Source organism: Teleopsis dalmanni, chromosome X (genome assembly GCF_002237135.1).
Source record: "Teleopsis dalmanni isolate 2A chromosome X, ASM223713v2, whole genome shotgun sequence".
Classification (NCBI taxonomy): domain Eukaryota; kingdom Metazoa; phylum Arthropoda; class Insecta; order Diptera; family Diopsidae; genus Teleopsis; species Teleopsis dalmanni.
Window position 1 is genome coordinate 74,915,259 of NC_051848.1, and position 20,100 is coordinate 74,935,358.

General features: G+C 27.4%; 2 protein-coding genes and 1 long non-coding RNA gene across 7 annotated transcripts; 2 read left to right on the forward strand and 1 right to left on the reverse strand.

The window, feature by feature from the left end:
- Nucleotides 1-45: 45 nt before the first annotated feature.
- On the reverse strand, nucleotides 46-17,343 carry LOC119687355 (vacuolar protein sorting-associated protein 41 homolog). 4 transcript variants are annotated; one of them, XR_005253154.1, is made up of 18 exons: nucleotides 17,188-17,343; nucleotides 16,994-17,116; nucleotides 16,745-16,918; nucleotides 16,234-16,354; nucleotides 15,982-16,180; nucleotides 15,767-15,921; nucleotides 15,522-15,708; nucleotides 15,318-15,458; nucleotides 11,614-11,682; nucleotides 10,398-10,799; nucleotides 10,140-10,326; nucleotides 7,911-8,144; nucleotides 7,695-7,821; nucleotides 7,523-7,626; nucleotides 7,159-7,454; nucleotides 2,826-2,971; nucleotides 424-720; nucleotides 46-361 (listed from the first exon to the last, which is right to left on the reverse strand). XR_005253154.1 is itself a non-coding variant. In XM_038101644.1 (16 exons), exons 1-15 carry the CDS (start codon nucleotides 17,224-17,226, stop codon nucleotides 7,176-7,178), a joined length of 2,541 nt encoding a protein of 846 aa, XP_037957572.1. In that variant the 5' UTR covers nucleotides 17,227-17,343; the 3' UTR covers nucleotides 4,384-4,967; nucleotides 7,159-7,175. The 4 variants fall into 4 exon arrangements, 2 of the variants coding, with proteins under 2 accessions (XP_037957572.1, XP_037957571.1); XR_005253155.1 differs by lacking the exon at nucleotides 2,826-2,971 and having other exon boundaries at nucleotides 47-361; XM_038101644.1 differs by lacking the exons at nucleotides 46-361; nucleotides 424-720; nucleotides 2,826-2,971 and adding an exon at nucleotides 4,384-4,967.
- LOC119687358 lies at nucleotides 3,380-3,637 on the forward strand. The gene is made up of 2 exons (XR_005253156.1): nucleotides 3,380-3,501; nucleotides 3,570-3,637. It is a non-coding gene; the product is annotated as an uncharacterized LOC119687358 (long non-coding RNA).
- On the forward strand, nucleotides 12,101-13,537 carry LOC119687357 (beta-1,3-galactosyltransferase 6). 2 transcript variants are annotated; one of them, XM_038101645.1, is made up of 2 exons: nucleotides 12,101-12,135; nucleotides 12,195-13,537. In XM_038101645.1, exon 2 carries the CDS (start codon nucleotides 12,246-12,248, stop codon nucleotides 13,395-13,397), a length of 1,152 nt encoding a protein of 383 aa, XP_037957573.1. In that variant the 5' UTR covers nucleotides 12,101-12,135; nucleotides 12,195-12,245; the 3' UTR covers nucleotides 13,398-13,537. The 2 variants fall into 2 exon arrangements, with proteins under 2 accessions (XP_037957573.1, XP_037957574.1); XM_038101646.1 differs by having other exon boundaries at nucleotides 12,102-12,139.
- Nucleotides 17,344-20,100: the final 2,757 nt, after the last annotated feature.

A 20,100-nucleotide genomic window follows, 5' to 3' on the forward strand; every position in this document is an offset into this window, starting at 1 on the left:
GTCTTAGATTTATTCAATTATTGTAAAGTTGGACAAAATAGAAATAAATAGAAATAAGATTAAGTGCCCAAAACTGTGCCTGTATAACAGTTTGAAAAAGTCCTTTTGCAAAAGGCTTATAGGATTTCCGAAGCATTTTTTTGATTACATTTCTCACATCGTCAGGGAAACATTATATGGTGTTGTCTAATTTCCGAAGTTTGCGTTTCTGTTAGTGTGTTTCAGGGAATGCATCTATATTGAGCACAAGGAAACGGAAAAGTTGCTTTGAGGAATACTGGGCATCTGCAGTGATCATCCTTTGGAAGCTTATCGCATATTTATCGAGCAATGAAGGTTGGATGATGCTTTAATTCACAATCTGTTATTTTGGAAATCGCAATTATATGAGTGCTTCATTTGTTATGTTAATTATTAACGTACCGTTTTGTGAAGGGTGGAGATAGAGTGATTGAGCATGGATTAGTTTTTTTTTTTTGCAAAGACGGTCGCACAATTCGCAAAGGTTACAGCATAACACAGAAAATTTTAACTCTGTAGCTGAATCATACTATCAGAAATTGCTATGAATTGAATTATTATCCTGTTAAATTCTTTATTCGGCTTATTTATATCAGCGAGCATAGCTGAATTAACGAAATAGCGTTCAAAAGTTTTGCGATAACTATACCAGTTTAGTTTTATGTCTTGTCAGTTTTCGGGACATAGGTTCGTACGTTTCTGAAAGAAAAAGTAGATATTGAAAAAATAGCAAAAATAACTTTACAAGATGTTATATAAAATATGATAAAATTTTTATTATAGAATACATATATGTGTAGCCGTCAACATATTCATTCATCACAGCAAGTTTGAATTCAATTCGAAAATATTAACAATACAAAATTAGGAAAGTTTTAGTTGGAGAAAATAATTTTTCCAGAATAAGTTTCAAGTTTCCGGTTTAGAAAAATAACAGAACACAATAAATAATTTCCAAATAAAAATATAACATCTGTGTCTTTAATTCCGCTCAAGCAAGAATACCATTTCAAGTGCAGAAAGCCGCCTGTATGTAAGTATATCCTAAAAAAAATGTTATTTATTGCTGCTTTGTGTTGATGCGATGACTTATAAAATCAATATAACTGATTCTTCTTCTCTTTATAATATATGCCATTTGGAGCTGCTGAAATTGTACTGGGTCCAAAACCTCAAAAACCAACGATATGTGATCAGCTAAAGACAATATGGTTACCAAATACATAATCAATACACTTTTATTAAATGCTATAGAAAAGTTCGAGGCAAAAGCATCATTCTAAACCAATATACATACGCTGGAAACCTATAAATTTTTTTATTTTTGTTTTAATTTTTGAGTCGTTATTTCGACTTAAATTTTGTTAAAATTCTTTGAGCGTTTAAATTAAAACATAATTAATGGTGATTATTTAAAAATTATTAGATCTACATGTAGAAGTCACTCATCATCGACGACACCATTTACCATTTGTAAACAAAGTGAACTAGTTAGGCTTTCCCAACAATAAAGACACTACGCGGACTATAAGAACGATGACTTTTTCGAGTAGCACAGAAGCAAATATTAGAAAAATAGTTCTGTAAGATGTACAATACAAATAAAAAATTGTATATATAAAACACCAGATTATAGATTGCACGTAATAAATATGCTTTGTATGTGTCCTTACTAATATTACAAATGATTAATGATTAACTTAATTCTATATCTCAAGATTCTTGTTAAAAATTTTCTTTATGCATTACAAAATCAAATGCTATCTTTTTATATAATTGAAACATCTACGCAATTCATAAAATTATTAATACTTAGAACATTATAATGGCTAAAACGATTTTAGGATATATGGGATATAGATTTTTTAGCATAACAGTCGAAAATAGATCCATACTTCCTGAACCATTGCTCTCTTCGAGTTGTCACAGTTATCTCATTGCTTAAACGCCTTCGCAACATAAAAATTAAAGACAATTGGTTATATATACTATGTGAAAAATTAATAAAATTTTTACTTAAATTATATACACATTTTCAAGAACTAACTTTATTATATAGTACAAACTATTTATTTTGTGTTTCCGAGAGAGTAACACCAGAGTATATATCTTCCAGATTCAAATTTTTAATTTCACGCAAAAAAATAAAATGTTAACCATATAGCCGTAGCGATGAGAATTGAGAGTTCATGTCACATTTGTATCATTTTCAAAAAGGGAGGAACTATTGCACCTCTATGCCAAACGCTACAATATGACTACTCTTGTGAGAGCAGTGGTCTTTCAACTTGTGAAATTTCGATGCCACGGACGCGACAATTTTAATAAAATGTACATAATACAGAATCATAATTTTCGTGTTAAGTTTTAACAAATTAAACACTTTCAGTGGTTGTTGTAAAATTATAAACTTTAAACTAAATATAATATATATTCTTTCTGATATGCAATATATCAGTTTTGAAACAGTTTTACTTCATCAGGAATGAATAACTTTTAATACTACAATTTTTCTTTAAAATGGCTGGCTGGTATCACCCATACCTATGCTTATTATTAACTAAAAATATTACTTTATTGAAAATAGTTTATAAAATAAAATTTATTTTATTTATATATAAGCATTTAATAATTCATATTAATATATTTATGTATTTTAATTTTGTGATATTGAAATAAATTAAATTTTCAATATCCGTCTGTCCATCCAAGATTAACTAACATGAAGCGAAATACAGGATCATTATTGTATTTTTTTTTTCTATATTATAATAATTGTAAAGAAATATAATAATTGGTATTACCTCATGCTGAGTTGTTAAAGTGCTGTGGAAATTGCATAAGGCCTTTCATCGTCAAGGAAGTGTGACTTTGAACGGTACATATTTCTGAAGCGGATAGGTCATTTGCTAATCTGGACTAACAATAAGAATGTAGTGTTATATTTGACCTATTTGAAAAAAAAATATAAAATCATGGGTTAAATAGACAAACTAACAACTAAACACATGACATCACACAAACAGCGTTGCGAAACAGATAAAAATTTTTGCATATTTGTTTTTGTAATGTCATTTACAATTTTACTTTGCATACCATCTTATACCTATACACTTATATCTAGTTTTATATTTGTCAGTTAAACTCTCGTTTAGTTAAATTTAATGGAAATTTGAACTCCATTTTAGTTATTTAGTCATTTCGCAACTGCAGTTTTCAAAAACGATAATTTAACTGAATTTGCTTTAAGACATTCACTGAACATACCCAATATTGATAACAACGATTCAAATAGTTAGAATGTCAGAAATAATAAAACAATTAATTAAAAATACAAATACATTATGAAGTGGAAAAAACGGATAAGATATTCTATCAAAAAAAAAAATTAAGCTTAGGATAAAATAAGGAAACAAATTTCAATAGTGACATAATTAGAAGATCTTCCTCCGCAAAGTGATTCAGAAGATGTTGGCATGGGTAAATATAAACGATTAATAAAAATACTTCCGTTGGCATAAAAAACTGTTAATTTGATCTTTTTTCAGCAGAATAGAAAAAACCTTATACAAGTGCTGCTGTAATAATTAATGAGGGAATGTACATCATTAATGATTCCCACTACGTTCCAATAAAAATTTCAACTGATAAGAACAATATAAAATTAATTAATATCAACTTTCATATAAAAGAATTTGTTTGTTAAATGGTTCTGAAATAAGTTTTGGTGCCAGGATCGGATATATCTTTGTTTACCATTCAGTCTTGTAATTATGTGATAATAATAAACTTAAATATAATCCCTAGATTAATTTTAGAGAATAGGTTTGAAAGTCCCAACTCTTTTTCGGTAGATACTTTATTCTTAAATAAGTATGGTTTATGTACTTTGGAGCATTTGTTTTTGTTAATCAAAATATGTTTTATATATTAAACATGGTATATGACTTTAATTAAAAACGAATGCATTAAAATATGGAAGTTTGATACTACATAAATTTAGTTAAAATTCAATTAACTATCTATCTATTTGTCTAAATAAATACACAATTTTTAATTATAAACCGTTTTTATGCAAAAAATATAAGCACCTATTTATTTAGAATTATAATTTAATATTTAGGTTTTATATATAAAAAAATTAATTTTAATTCTCTTTCAACAATAAAGAAATTGATAAAACTATATATATTTATGAATTGTATTTATAATAACGTATATAAATAATTGTTTATTTTACACAAATAATTAAAAAAAAATTGTATAAAAAATATCTTAAATAAATATACAAAAAAGAAATCTAATTACTTATGTTTTGTTTAACATATACATATAAATATGTAAAAAATAATTGTCTATATTTAAAAGAATATTTATTCATTTAAGTTTTTCTTTAGTATTTTTTTATGAAAATAAATAAATGAAGCTATAGTTTAAATGTGTACACTGAAGGCAGAGCACGACAAAGACTTATGGATATACTGCCCAGATGTGTAATGTGATAAGGACATGTGATAATATTATTTATATAAAGGTACTATAGAACAGTGTTGTTTAACCGTTTGTATGCGGATCAGTATCAGACCGATGGTGCTAACTTGGCCGCATTGTATTATGGTATTTAACGATGTGAGTTCTGCGAATATATTGGTATCAGTCTGCAAAATATATTTAATATTTTACAAATTCTTGTCATACACATTTAATATTTTTCCGATCCACAATAAGTTTTGTATTAAAAAACACTGATTTTGTACATAAATTCAATTAGAGTTAAATGTAACTGGAATATAAAAATCTATTCTATTAGGAATATTAGAAATAGATTGGAATATAAAAACTAACAAGAACCACGTCCGTTAACAAAGGCCATTGTTTGACAGGTATTTTCATGATTGGATGAAGTGCCTGTGTTAAAGACTTCTGTAGAAACTGGTAGAAATTGTCTGGAAGAAAAAATTGAACATTTATTATATCACTTTCTGACTTTCTAAAAACAAAGATTTAAAACTTTATCAAATTGCTACTTTGAGCAATTAATCGAGAGGGCCTAGTTGGTTTAATAGAACCAATGAAGTTTACTATTTAGACAAGATAGTTTATTTAGGATATTTGGCGAGGTTGAGTTAAGTCCCTCAATGATATTGCAATAGAGCCCAGGGCTATATAAACGCCAATACTTTTTAAGTTAGAGACTGTCATTTTGATAAATTTATTTACGCTATAAGAGTGAATTCTATATGGAAGTTTACTGCTTTATATTGTTTTATACTTTTTATTTAATTCTAATTAAGATAATTAAATATATATATATGGTATAAAATTGTAAATAGAAATAATTCTTTAGTATCTTTTTAATAATAAGCCAATTTTTCGTTGAAGAAAATAAACCAAACGTTATTTAACAACAACAACATAAACACATTTTGTTAATAACAAGTTTATACCTTATATGTATATATATATATATATATCAGTGACGACTGCTCTAAGGTGCGGAGGTGTACGGCGCACACCTTAACATAATTTGTAAAATGTTAGATAAAAAACATAAATTCACTAAAATATCTTTACATCGAGAATTAATATTATTTATTATTTATTACATATACATATATATATATTTAAAGATTAAAGTTTTATCAAAAACAATTAAATTTAATTGTCTATGAAAACACAAAAAATTTTCTTCTCTATTATTCCTATAATTGTTAGGTATCCTCATAAGTTTGCAGCTCAAATCACAAAAAATGTCTATTACATTTCGTGTCTCTCCTTTTAACAGTAGTACCCACGAATTTCTATCGCTAGGTGTGCGCAATAGTTAGCCGCACATTTATACGTTGCAAGTGCGTTCAATTCTGTTTGATCACTGCATAAACATGTATGTTATTGAGTACAGACGCTTTTGTTTGAAAAAAGTTGCTTTGATGTTGTGAGAAGTATGTAAAAAGTTGTGTTTATTTCATATTGATCAATTATATATATATTTATATATGTAAAAATTAATCATTTATTTTATTTATTTAATATATTATTTTGTTAATGAATTGTTAAATGTTATATTGTGAATATATTGTTCCCTAATTTATTATGAAAATTGTTAATAACACACATCTCATCTAATTACATTTATTACATTTTACATTTTTGATTTAAGCAGTACATGTATAAACAACATTGTAAAACAGCCGCACACCCTTTCAAATAGTGCAAGCGTTGTCTCTCTCTCTCTCTCACTGATATATATATTCAAATTTAAATTATCTTAATTAACCGAAAAGTCTAGAGGAAAGGAGCGTTGATATATGAAAAAAGAGGAAAACATGCAGAAATAAGAATCTATTTTAAATAAATGCATAAATATATTATCATTTAATATTTTTAAAAATATATTTTGTCTAGGGCTTTAAATTGTAAAATTTTGACATATAATAAAGAGACGCGTATAGCCCAAGAGATGTTTTTTAGTAGTAATTTTTTCCGACGCTTTTAAAGATAATCTTAAAAATATAATCTTAGTTCTTTATGAACAATATATTATAGTTAAATATATAATTTGTAAATGTTTTTTATACTACCTAAAAAATAGTTTTAAGCAGATTTATACTTTTATAGAAATATTTAGTATTTAGATTATTGTGAAAATCAATTCGTTTTTCTTAAGAACGAATGCATTTTAAGGATTAGAATTTCGGCTGCTTGCTGGTATTGTACAATAAATAATATTGCTTATTTTGTCAATAAATACATAGTATGTAGCTCAAAAATAGTTAAAGTAATATTGATAAATATTATGATTAGCAATGAAAAATTTGACAAAAATTAATAGAAGAATACCAATCACCAATAAAAATACTTTTTTTTTGTAACTTTTAAATGTTAGTTTATCTAAAACAGTAAAGATGAAAAATGAAATATTTCAAATAATATTTGATAGTTTAATGCATTATTAACACACTAAGAACGATGTAGGATTATTTAATTGAGTACTTAAAATTTGTACAGAATTGATATTATAATATTCTATATATGTGTATATATAAAGCAGAAATTTCTTATAAACTTATATTACTTTGATTTGTTCGTTAGTGTAAATAGTTTGGTAGCAAAAAAAGGAAAATACTTAAAACGTACATAATGACTCTCTTAAACTATTGATTATTATCATCTTCGTCTGAATATTTACATCGATGGCAGCACTCACTAATATAGCGACCGGACACGCAGGTTTCATGAAAACAGTGTCCACAGTTGAATGTGATGACTGCATTGTGCGGAATAGTATCTTTGTTTACAAGCAACCGCTGACATATTTCACATTTGTTGTTATATGTGACACTTAGACCACGCCTTTGTTGCTGTATCAGTTCTGCATGATTTTTATAATAGTCACATAATTGCATTTTACTACACCCTTGAAGAACTTTTAGCTTAAAAAATAAAATAAACAATTACTGAAGAAATTAATTAACATTAATTATATTAGAATATGAATTACCTGTAAACGATACTCCCACAGCATTTTTACAACAGCTGAGCGTAGACCAGGAATTTTTTGTCCAGCTTTGATTTTATTAACTACAGCTTCAGGATTGACATAACCTGTACGCAAAAGGATAATCTCAGGTTGAATGTATCAATATAACCTTTATATATATGTATGTACTTACCTACAATTCCATCTAATAATTTTGTTACAATTTCAGGGTTATTAACGGACTCGTCTATTAAAACATTCCACAAATCTGAATCATCATGTTCTTTACAGAACTCAATAGCCATTTCAATATCTTTGATCTGCAAATATAATACAAATAAAATTGATAAGATAAAATTGAAAAATGTAATACAAACCAAATATCAGTTACAATATATCTGTAACATACCTTGTCTATAATAATATTTAAGGCTTCGGCTGTGTTACCCATTTGACCTAGTAAATACACCATTTCTGGATAAAACAGTTTACGCTTACATATATCGAGGGCTTCTTGTATGGCATAATGATTTGAGCGTTTTAAAAAGAGTAGAAGTTGATCTCGTTCAAATTTCGCATATAATTGTACAAGTTTGGAATGAAATGTACCGCGTTTATCAACTCTGTCTAACGCCTTAAGATACTGAAAACATAAAAGACAAAATTTAAGATGCACTTATAATATGATAAGTAATATTTTAAGATTGATAAAAAAAACGGGACAGGAATTTGTTTTTTTCCTAAATAAATATTAAGTACTGATACTGTGTATCAATATCAGGATACTTAAAGTTATTTTGAAAGCTTTCGTCTCTCACAAAGTCTCACTTGCGCTAAATGTAACTTATGGACATTGTCTTTGAAGCAAAAGCTCATGCCGTCTAAGTCTGTATTCATTTTCAACTTTCTAAGGAGTTAAGAAGCGTTAATATTTCATGGCATTTCTTTTCGAAGCTTCGAGCGAATTGTTATGATATGCAGTATCGAGTAACGATGCGAAATAGGGTGTGTTTTGTTAGATGTCTGACCTCACAACCGTTTTGTAGATCTTAGTTTAAGTGTATTTTTTTTTGGTTCATGGCTATCTCATCAATAAATGTATAAATGCTAAAAAATGTCGCTACTAAAACAACATTACAGATAGCTAACATGCCTTGTGATCATAAAAAAAAACATCCCTTAGTAGAACAAAGCTTCCAGAAGAAATAGGTTCAGACCGTACGTCGGTGAAGATGAAAGAACTATTTAATTATCTTATTTCGACGGGATGAATGTAGTCTGTATTCATCTATCTTAGGGGTTCTTGTGAGGAATGTGGTAGCAAAACGGGGAAAAATCACTGAGGTACATGGAAAGTCATCTGATGGGGTACCACTGCAACCAACCAACCAGTCTGTATAAGTTAACAGAATGTTGTCACTGTTTAAAAAAAGACACCGTGCAGATTTTGTTTAGGACTAGATAAAGGATTCTGGTATGATACGCCCTCTCCTCGTCTGACATTAATAGCTTAACAAGAGACATTTGACCTTTGACAGAAGATTAAATTTCTATTGTTTGATTATTAGTACAAAAAAAGTCTGTGGTTGCAGTCTTTTATTCCTCTGTCCTCGTCCGACATTAAGAATAGCTTAACAAGAGACATTTGACCTTAATACAGAAGACTGAATTCCTATTGTTCGATTATTAGTACAAAAAAAGTCTATGGTTGTAGTCCTCTATTCTAATCAAAGCCGTAAAGTCTTTTTGTTTTCTTTTCTATTTTCTCATCTTAAATAATATTTTAGTTTTTATATTTGAGCTATTTTTCTTCTGAGATTTGTAATTATTTATATGTAATATCGTTTAATTGACATTCGCCACAGCATCCCAAGTTTTATAATAGTCAATGTCAGAGATCGAAAATAATAGTTATTTCAAAATTTTTTATGAAAAAAAGCAGCAATAAGAAGTTGTTTAAACTCATATTTAAGTACATAGTTATCATAAACTTAAAATAAACTTAAAAAATAATAATTAAATTTGCTTTATATTACATTCCCCAAAAATAATTATTTTATGTGCTTTTAATTTTTTGCGCAGAAATAACTCTTAAAATTCTGCATTTTATTTTGAAACGCACAAATGACTGCTACTTTTGCATTATAAATATAAAAATAATAAATAACTGGCACTGAATAATTATAAAACGAAAATATAAAATCCATTTTTTATACAAGGTATTTGTTTTTGTAATTTCATACAATATCGAAACATTGCGTGAGTTGATCCCTAAAAAGGTCATACAACAATCTTTATTGAACTGAAAGCTATGATGGTATAAGTACTTGATTAATTAATATATTATATTATTATTATATTATATTTTAAATCTATAAATAAAACGTCGACCGACCAAAAAAAAAAATACATATAAATTTAAATTAAACATTTTGTTAAGTATTTGATCACACCCCTCGCACAGTCACCTCGAGCAAGCTATAACTAAAATATTCCTAATTTTTAAATAGGTTTAATTCTGTTAAACTCTATTAGTGACACTTTTATTACAGTAAATTTAAATTTTAATACTTTGTACTCATATATACATAATATTATGTATATATAACTTTGAAATATTTTAATATATTTTACATACACGAAATAAATATTCCTGATTTTGTTCCAGCTGCTCAACAACTACTTCAGGCGGTATCTTTTCTTTGTCGACTAATAATTTAAAGGCACATTCTTCGTCTAACTCTATAAGCGGTATAATTCTTTTGTGTATAGTACTGTAGAGATCATATTTACTTATAAGTATGAAAACATCTTTATTCATTAATCTGTAAAAAATTTGCACACCATTAATTCTTTAAACAATATTTTTGACATATGTTTATCGAATAATACTTACTTGAGATACATTTTTAATGCATTCTCGTAGTCTTTTTTATATATATGTAATATTGCTAGTGCTTCCAGTAACTCATTGCTGTTTTCTTTACGAAAATTGGAGTATATTGCATTTATGACTGCTGTGCAATCGTATAAATGTGAGGGCCAATTTTTAATCAGATTGAGAAACCCTTTTGGGTCGAATTTTAAAAATTCAAATAAAACCATTTCATAGACATACGCTTCCAATTTACACTCCTTCAGTGTGGGTAAATAAGCACTTACCGAACGCAGTTGTTGACACTTAACGAATTTATAGATTTCTTCTTCCCATAATGCCTTTTTATTGCCCAAAACATGCAAACAAAGCTTCGCCGCTTCATCGTAACGTTTCAGTGATAATAAATAATTTATGTAAAGCCTTTAAATATTAATAAAAGTTATTATAATTAAAATTTTTATGTTCTCTGACAAGTATAAAAAAGGGAATAATAGTTAGAAAATTTCGAATCCAATGATTAATTTTTATAGAGAAATTTTTGATAGAGATTCACAGGTTTTAATATTGCTAAATATCGAAAACCAATGATCTAAAGGTGGTCAACAAAAAAAATATATATATACCCATATACATATTTTAGCCCAGGTTATACCGATGTTACTAAGCATCCACTTAGACCTATTGGCCCATTGTGTTATCGTATAAGAAATTCAAAGGTTTCAAAACCACATTGAACTTTTAGCAAAGCTTAAAACGCTTTTTAGAGAGAAGTACTTCCTCATAAATATATATATGACAAGGGTCCTATATATACAAAAAGCACAATTCAATTTTACATTGGATGGAGAAGCCAATAAATCAAACATTAAAAAACCGATATACTAAGAACCGAAAAAAAAAAAATTTTACAACTTTGTTAGTACAAATATTCGATATTTGTGTTTTGTCGAAAACACCTTTACCTTTTGCTCACGAATTCTCCGAATAATTTCACTGCGAATAATAATAGCGAATTCGGATATTCGAAGACTTCGGAATCCGATTTTTTTTTCAATTCCGGAGACTTCATTGCTATCCGATTAATCGGATTCTCCGAATATTTCGTAAAATCAAATACAAACAGCATTAGTATATACTATTTTAAATATTTTTGAAATATAAAACAAAACAAATTGTACTTACAAAATTATATATATAAATATAGTTATAATTTTTATTTAAATGTTAATTTTACCTGCCCACTGTAAGTAGCGATAATTTTCCGCCATAATTCGTTATGACATTCATAGCTTCTTCAAATTTTCTGGAAGTAAAAATTAAAAGCATAAAATAAATATCTGAATTAAATACTATAACTTATACTCTATTTTCAATTTATTGCAGTATAATCGGTACTTAAAAAAAAATAATTTAAATTATTTCTACTTTGTGATATTGTTTTGCAGTCACTGTTATTTGTCAATAGGTGGCGCTGCTACAATGTAATAGCACAGCTGTTCGCATTGACAACTCAAGGGACAAATGAGTTTAGCTTGAAAGCTGAGTGTTTCGCTATATACATTAGTTTGTTTTTGTATTTGTGAGGTTTTTTTATTATTAAACACAATTATAAACAAAATTATGAATAAAAAATAAGATATTCAATTTTGTTATTACAACTATTTTGTTTTAAAATTAAGATGTTGGCGAAAGTAATGAAGAAAAATGTAAATTAGTATTTGCACAAATATAAGAAAAAAAAACCACGGACTCATAAGTCGGTAAATTTTATCTTCGGTAAAAGTTTTTATAATAAAAATAAATTAAATATTTCAGAAAATCGCGGGTATAATCATTTAAACTAATTGCAAAATACCATTTATTAACATGCGCCGTATGAATAATTTAGTGACACTTTTTACGGCAATGATTGCTTTCTTCTTTGGCAGTTTTATTACAAGGATTCTCACATCTGTAGATAAATGTCCAACATTAAAGAGTGGCTTAGCTAAATTAGAACCACATCCTGAGCTGTTTCTTGTAATTTTGGTGTTAACTGCTCCAAGTAACATTGATAAACGGCAAATTATGCGTGATACATGGCTGCACTTAGGTCAACCTTTAAAATATCCATATTACCCCGAAGACTTTGTTTATGTGCCCAATTTTGATAAAAATGGGCATTTAATAATGGAAACTGTTGCAGAACAAGAATATCGTTTGCGTATATATCTGGATTGGCTTGATGGTGTCCAAACAACTCACAATAAACGCGTTATAAAAATTAAACATTTCTTTGCTATTGGTACGGAAGGCTTAAACAATAATGTGCGCCTTGATTTAGAAAAAGAGCAAAAAACTTACAAGGACTTGCTTTTGTTGCCGCGTTTACAAGATGTCTATGCAAATTTGACTGAGAAAATGTTGCATGCTATCGACGCACTGACTCATCATTATAAGTTTAGTTATTTACTCAAAGTTGACGATGATACTTATGTAAAATTGGACTATTTGCTGAATGAATTAGTTACGTATGATCGTAAATTAATTCGTAAAGCTACGGAATATCACACTCAACCATTACCAGAATTATACTGGGGCTATTTTAACGGACGTGCTAACATTAAAATGAAAGGCCAATGGAGTGAAACGAATTATTATTTATCCAATCGCTATATAACATATGCACTTGGTGGAGGATATGTTATATCACGTCATTTATGCGAATTTATTGCAAATAATTCGAAACATTTATCGACTTATGTGAGTGAGGATATTTCAGTGGGCACGTGGTTGGCGCCTTTGCGTCATGTGTATCGAAGACATGATTCACGTTTTGACACAGGTTATATGCCGCGAAAATGTCGTCGGCAACATATGGTTTTGCATAAACGTACTCCAACTTTAATGCAGGATTTATATAATGAAAAATTATGCTCCTTTAATGTAGCGAATGAAGAACAGTATCGACGACCTCCAGAATATTACTATGATTGGAAAAAGCCAGCTGAAAAATGTTGTGATAATATTGTATTATAATCATTTGCAGAATCTAATATAAATAAATACTATGTATCATTTTAAACGAATATAGCTGTATTCTCTCAGCATTTATACTTTCTTTGAAAGCTCCATCAAAGCCAAAGCAGGCATTATGTGATTTTGTTTATAAAAATATACCAAATACTAATAAAACTACTTGTTTTTATAACATTTAAGCAATCGTCAAAAAGAGAATTTTATTTAAAAGTATTTATAGCGTGTAAGTATAACAAAGTAATATAGTTAATTTTGGGTTTAGCTTATTTTATTTAATAATAGGAAGTCGATTGACTAGTGAAATGCCGATTTCATATAGCAAATCATTTTACATATGGGTAAATAAGAATTCCCTGCGGTCCTATGCTCCTCCAGGAGTTAAAGGAATTTATTTATATATAAATAAGAATAATTTTGTATAGATAATTAAAAAGACCACTGAGATTAATACGATCTATTAAAGATACTTAAAATTTTAAATTTAATATAATTGTTTAGAAATAAAATCCAAGACCTTAACTATTCTTTAAATGAAATGTTTAAATATTCCTATGATTGGTTTATAAAATTTGCTGTAAATATGGTGGCTTGAACAATATCTAATGATGATCTATAGAAAATTATCAATCAAAAAATATCAACAATAAAGTAATAAGGCAAAACCACATTTAGATTGGGCTTGCATTATGTGTGACCAAGGATAATCTATTTTAAGTGATATTTACCTTTGATTTACAAGGTTTAAGACGTCGTGAACAACATGGAGCCATGTAATTATTTTTCTTACTTAAACTTTAAACCGTTTAGTGAACTACGCCTTATAGCAGATCGAATTAGAAATGTGTGGCAAATATGTTAGAAGTTAGGCTACTAAAAGGAAGTATGGGAAAACAATTATTAAATATTTTTAATAATACACAAAATATAATTAACAGAAATCTCACATAATATCAGCAGATGTCAGTTTGTTTATCAATTTTTTAAAAGTATATTAATATGTATTGAATATAACAATAATTCTTATAATAGAATTTAAAATCAGATGTGCATATCAAATGATAATCTTCGCTTCTTATTATTTTCAATTCAAATGTAATAATGTTTGCTTGTCAGAATATACGTACTATGAAACTGCACAAGTTGCATCTAAATTGTAATCAAAATGTATGCGGTAGTCCTCGTTTAAATTTTACTGCCTAGGTTTTCAATACTTTTATTATTTCAAATAGACTTCAGTATTTACTTTGCATTGTTCTCATAAACTGAAAAGTAATCAGTTATAAAATTAGTTGCAATCTAATGGTCGCTTTGATACTATAAAATATTTCGCAAATTACTCGTTAGGAATTGTAACTGCTGTAATTTATGTTCTATAGACTATTTATTATCAGACAATTATTTATAATATATTAATGATAATTGATGCTACTTATATCCTGAAGGGATTTTAACAATTTTTGAAACGAAAGTCAGACGTACACTTGGCTGGTGTGGGAAATGAAAGCTATGTTTTCTATTAACACATATCAGATATTAAAGATGTACGTTCTTCATTGACGTATCACTGTGCTCTTTTAAAAAAATAAATCGTAAGATATTATTGTTTTAAAAAAAAAATCCAATTGTCAATATATTATATATTGTATGTTATTGAACAACTCTTTCAGTATTCCTATAGTTGTATACAACTATAGTTGTTGGTTATTGATTTAAGTAACATAGGTCTTTTGGTCGACGAAGAATTAACAAACTTTGAACTAAAAAATTTTGAATTTAATTTGTAATTGTCCATTTTTTAACATTTTTAAAATAGAATATATATATATATATATAAAATTATGCATATAAATATATATATATTTAAGTATACATATAAATATGTATATATATATAATGTTAAATTAAATTTATTGCACTTACCGATGTTCAATCAGCCATTGCACACGATCATCCGTATCGTAAGGGCTAGCTACAACGATATCCTTTGGTGCAACAATAATAAAACGATTTTCTTCTAATAAACAACTTAAACTATAATCATTAACCGTGTATTCTTGATAGCTACAAGGAAGATAAGTAAGAATTTAATTAAAAATATTTAATAACACTAGTATTATTGCGTACCCACGTAACGATAGGCTATCCGTACACATTTCTCCACTATTATTTTTTTTATAGTCCATTACACATAATACTGGACGCAATGCTTTACGGTTAGCATCCTTTTCTTTGGGATAACCTAGCACAACTAATTGTTCCTTTGATAAAGGAGCTAGGCCACATATATAAAATGTTGTTGGAATTGTTGAAACTAAAATGTACGATATTTAAACTTAAATATTATTAGAACTTATTGTGGTATTACGCACTAGGATCAACAATAAATACTGGCAATACTCTGGATATAGCGTCAATTGCATTTCGTTTACGTATGACACATACGCGTATTGTATCGACCCAACCAATAAGTAATGTAGTTGAGTTTGCCCAGCGAAAATTGCAACGAAAATTCTCCAGCCGAGCACTACCATAAGTAAAATAAATATTCAAATCTCATTAGATTTGTTATATAAATTTCACTTACTTTATTGGTTGCTCCCACTTCATTAAACCTAGTGAACACTTTTCATTTAAATCGTAAACATGTACACCTACGTAACTGGCCCAAGCTACAAAATTACCACTCCAACACACCGCAAGTACGTATCCTTCCGCTGTACTTAGCACAGTTGATTTTAGTTTCTTTAGAAAGTTTCTTTCGTATAGCGTCAGCTTGTCATCACCTTTAAAGTTCACAAAAAATTAATTGAATTAATAATTTATTTAAAAAATATACCAATAATAAATCTTTTTATAGCAGCTGACTTTGGATCTGGATCTAAAGCTACGGCTTTTATTGATTTGCCAATATTTAAGTCATAATTATTCTCATCGCTAAAAAGGCCAGTTATGCGAACCTGCAAAAGTAAACAAATATCTTAAATTAAAGCGTTTTAAAAAGTATTAAATTTAAATAACTATATTGCAGAAAAGTTGTATTTGCTTAAAAGAATTGCAAATAAATCCATCAGTATTTGCAACATTCTTATGAACAGAACTAAAAGGTTTGATTTCATAGGTCAATAATTTATATACAAAATTTTATTAATTTAGTGTCAGTAAAATCCCAATAAGCATCACTTTATATTTTATTCGATATTATTTGATTTTCTTATTAAAACTTTATGTTATTTATATTATAGATATATCGCTAATATAACTACTGTGGAGTGAGATCAATTGACATAATATAAAAAAGTATGTAGAATAGTTTATATAGAATTTTTAAAATTATAATAAATATTTACCAGGCCATCATCGGAGCAGGATGCCACATAGCTGCCTTTTACATCAACATCAATATGATTCACAGCTACGGTATGAGTAAAATTAGTTACACCATCTGTAAGATTGGATTTAACAGCGTATCCTTTGTGATCTAACAAATAGACACGTCCCAAAAAAGTACCAAATATCAGAAACTACAAAATCGAAAAACAAAATTTCGTAAACAATTCGTTGTTTCTGTTATATATTATTATGGATTTATGATTAACCTTTGAGTGTACTGCACAACATGTAACAACATCTTTATTTAATATTTCCTTCACATTATTCTCAAGTCTTTTATATTTAAACTTCGGTTCCGCTTCTTCTTCTATGCTATTTGAGTCTGCATCCTATTACAAAAGCATATCAAAATTTATATTAATGTAAAAGCTATTATTTAATGTAAAAACTTGTTATTTACGCTATTCGCATTCTCATTTTCTTTCTCCTTTTCCGCCATTATATTCAGGAACAACTAAAATAGGTCCTCGTTATTTAAAGCTCCAGTATTGAAATTTTTTTGAAGAATAATAATTTGAAGCAAATAATTATTTGCAGCCCAAACAATACTTGCAAAAAGAAGACATTAATCATAGTCAGCTGTGCTTGACAGCTTATAAGTGAAGTTTTGTGACGGCAGGTGGAGCATATAAAATAAAAAGCAGTTAACGTTATTAATTTTAAAAATCGAACAATATTTATATAATCAGAATATAAACAAAATATTTTTAACAGAGAATCAGTTTAAACATAAATTGCTGTGTAATGAAATAGAAATAATCAGAATAGACCGTATGGTCTATATTATATATATACCCATATATATATTATATTTTATGTTTATATTCTTGCGTTATTATTTTTAACAATTGCAAGTATGGTCTATTCTGATATATTATATATATTTAATAATATATTTTATATATTTATTTTATATTTTACATGAAAAACAACTGGATTCTATAGTACTCAGATGACTCAAAAACTGAAAATAATAACACATTAGTAATTATACGTCAAAATGATTCCATTATTACGGTTTGATTATTTCTACCACATTGTCCTAACTTTACCGCTAAGGCGGTAAATTTGATAGCCAGACTATCAAATTTGCTTCAGACCACGTAAAATGCACCGAAGGTAAATTTCTGATAATAGCAGTAAACTTATCTGCATGTGGAAAACTTATGAAAAGGCAACCCTTGTGTTAATGTGACAGATATAAAGCTCGTGTTTAAATGGACATAACATGGTTCAAAAACCTTTAATTTGTATTTTTATATAAATGTGTTTCAAATGGAATGTGTTTATTTACGTCTCCGACTAAATTGATTCCAATTAACATGTAAATTGTCTTAACAGAAAACTCAACTCAAGTAGTAAAAGTCAATACTGAGAAAACTCAAGAAGCGTTTAAAGACAGAAGTTCGTACTGAAAGTACAATTCAGCTGTTAAAATGTTCTTAAATTGTGATGAGTTAAAATATAGACTTCCGTTTACGCAGAAAATGAACACCTTCAAAAGACCAACCAGCAAATAACATATGCAAATCTTACAATCGCCTCTATAGTTGATGGTTATTTTTTGGCTGTAAAGCAATGTTGGCATGTTTTACCCAAAAATATATAAAACATTTATTCATTTCATTAAAAACATAAAGAATTATAATTAAATATAAAACTCTAATTGCTGAGTTACTGGGATTTAAATGAATGCAATCCCATGATGGGATTCCCATCGTGCCATTGGAGTGCAAACGGCTCAAACTTCGAAGTAATCTGGTCTTTGATGCAAAATAACATTGACATCTTACTTATATCGGAAACATATTTGAACATTTAAAATTGTATTTGAAAAACACATATTTCATTAAATCAAGTATATCAATAATATATATCATGGTTCCAGTAGAAGCTATGCAGCCGACCAATACCCCAAAAAACACTGTAAAAAATATCTGAAACTATTATGCAGTTTCTGGACCAACAAAGATAGTTTGTCTTTAGAACATTTTTATATAAATTCGTTTCATCACAGTTACAAATTTCTAGTTACCGTAGATTTCTGTTTTTTAAGTTCTAAGCTGATATCCGCCAAGTGTGGTCGACTACTTTTTTTTTACATACCAACAAGAAAATACATTTTTTGAATATAAATTTTCAACCTATGATATTCGCCCAGTGTGGCCTGATGCAAAAATTAATGTGATAACATTAATCTTCCAAAACCAGTCATCTTAAAAATTGGTAGATTTCTATTTCTCAAGTTGTAAATAAATCAAACAAATTTTATTTATTATAATTTTTAATAGTAAATGTAGCAGTTGTCTTTTATGTAAAAATCAAATACTTAATTCAAATAATATTTATAAATATTAATTATTGTAATTGTTGTTGCTGTTTTTGTATTATTTATACATGTATTATATTTTACTTCATTTCTAATAGATTATTTTAACTTTTATAATGGTGAATTTATAGAATTTTTTAAGTGTCTACTTTTGTTTATAAATAGTATCGTAAAATTTTTTTCTTTTAAATGTTTATTTAAACTATTTTATATTTTGTGTATTACTAAAAGTAAACAAAATTCATTTAAAAGTATGAAAACATAAATAATTTTAACATATTAAAATTAAGCTTTCTATATTTTATTTATATATATATATATCTGCAGGCGTACGTTTACAGTATGGGTTTCAAGTAAGACTTAAACAATTTAACCGACTTGGTATACTTCATAAATCTATGCAGAGAACGAAATTCTAAGATCATTTTAAAATATTTGTAAAACTCTGCATTTTATGATTATAATAGATATGTTACAAGACAATTTTTATATCATTTTAACTCATTCATTTGTCATTTTTGCATCTAAATATCTTTTAAAAGTTAACACATTATTTAAAAATTTGTAGATTTATATAAATATTTAAGTATATAATCACACAAATATATATAATTTAGATATTTTGCACATAACTGTACTCACACAAATCTATTTAGTAATCCATGTAGGAGTATATAAATATATATATATATATATATATATATTATATTATATAATATATTATATTATATATTATATTATAAATATGTTATACTATAAAATATGTATATACATGCCAAAAAATGATAAATATTATGTATATATAAATATGTATTCGTTTATATACATAATATATCTATGTTTTTTTGTTTGCCTTCACAGAACACTTAAAAGCATATATTTCTGTATACAAGTACATATATAGTTATTAAATAATAGTCTACATCAAAAACAGACTTTATATAAAACTTATTGACTCTAATTCCATGGTATGAACGTACTCCG

Excerpts from the sequence above, each read along its gene's own strand:
- LOC119687357 (XM_038101645.1), top strand. The coding sequence starts at position 12,246 with ATGCGCCGTATGAATAATTTAGTGACACTTTTTACGGCAATGATTGCT.
- LOC119687355 (XM_038101644.1), bottom strand. The coding sequence starts at position 17,226 with ATGGCGGAAAAGGAGAAAGAAAATGAGAATGCGAATAGC. Across the intron at positions 10,800-11,613 it reads TCGCTACTTACAGTGGGCAG|GCTTTACATAAATTATTTAT; the intron begins GTAAAATTAACA and ends TAATATTTAAAG. Across the intron at positions 10,327-10,397 it reads GCATTAAAAATGTATCTCAA|ATTAATGAATAAAGATGTTT; the intron begins GTAAGTATTATT and ends AATTTTTTACAG.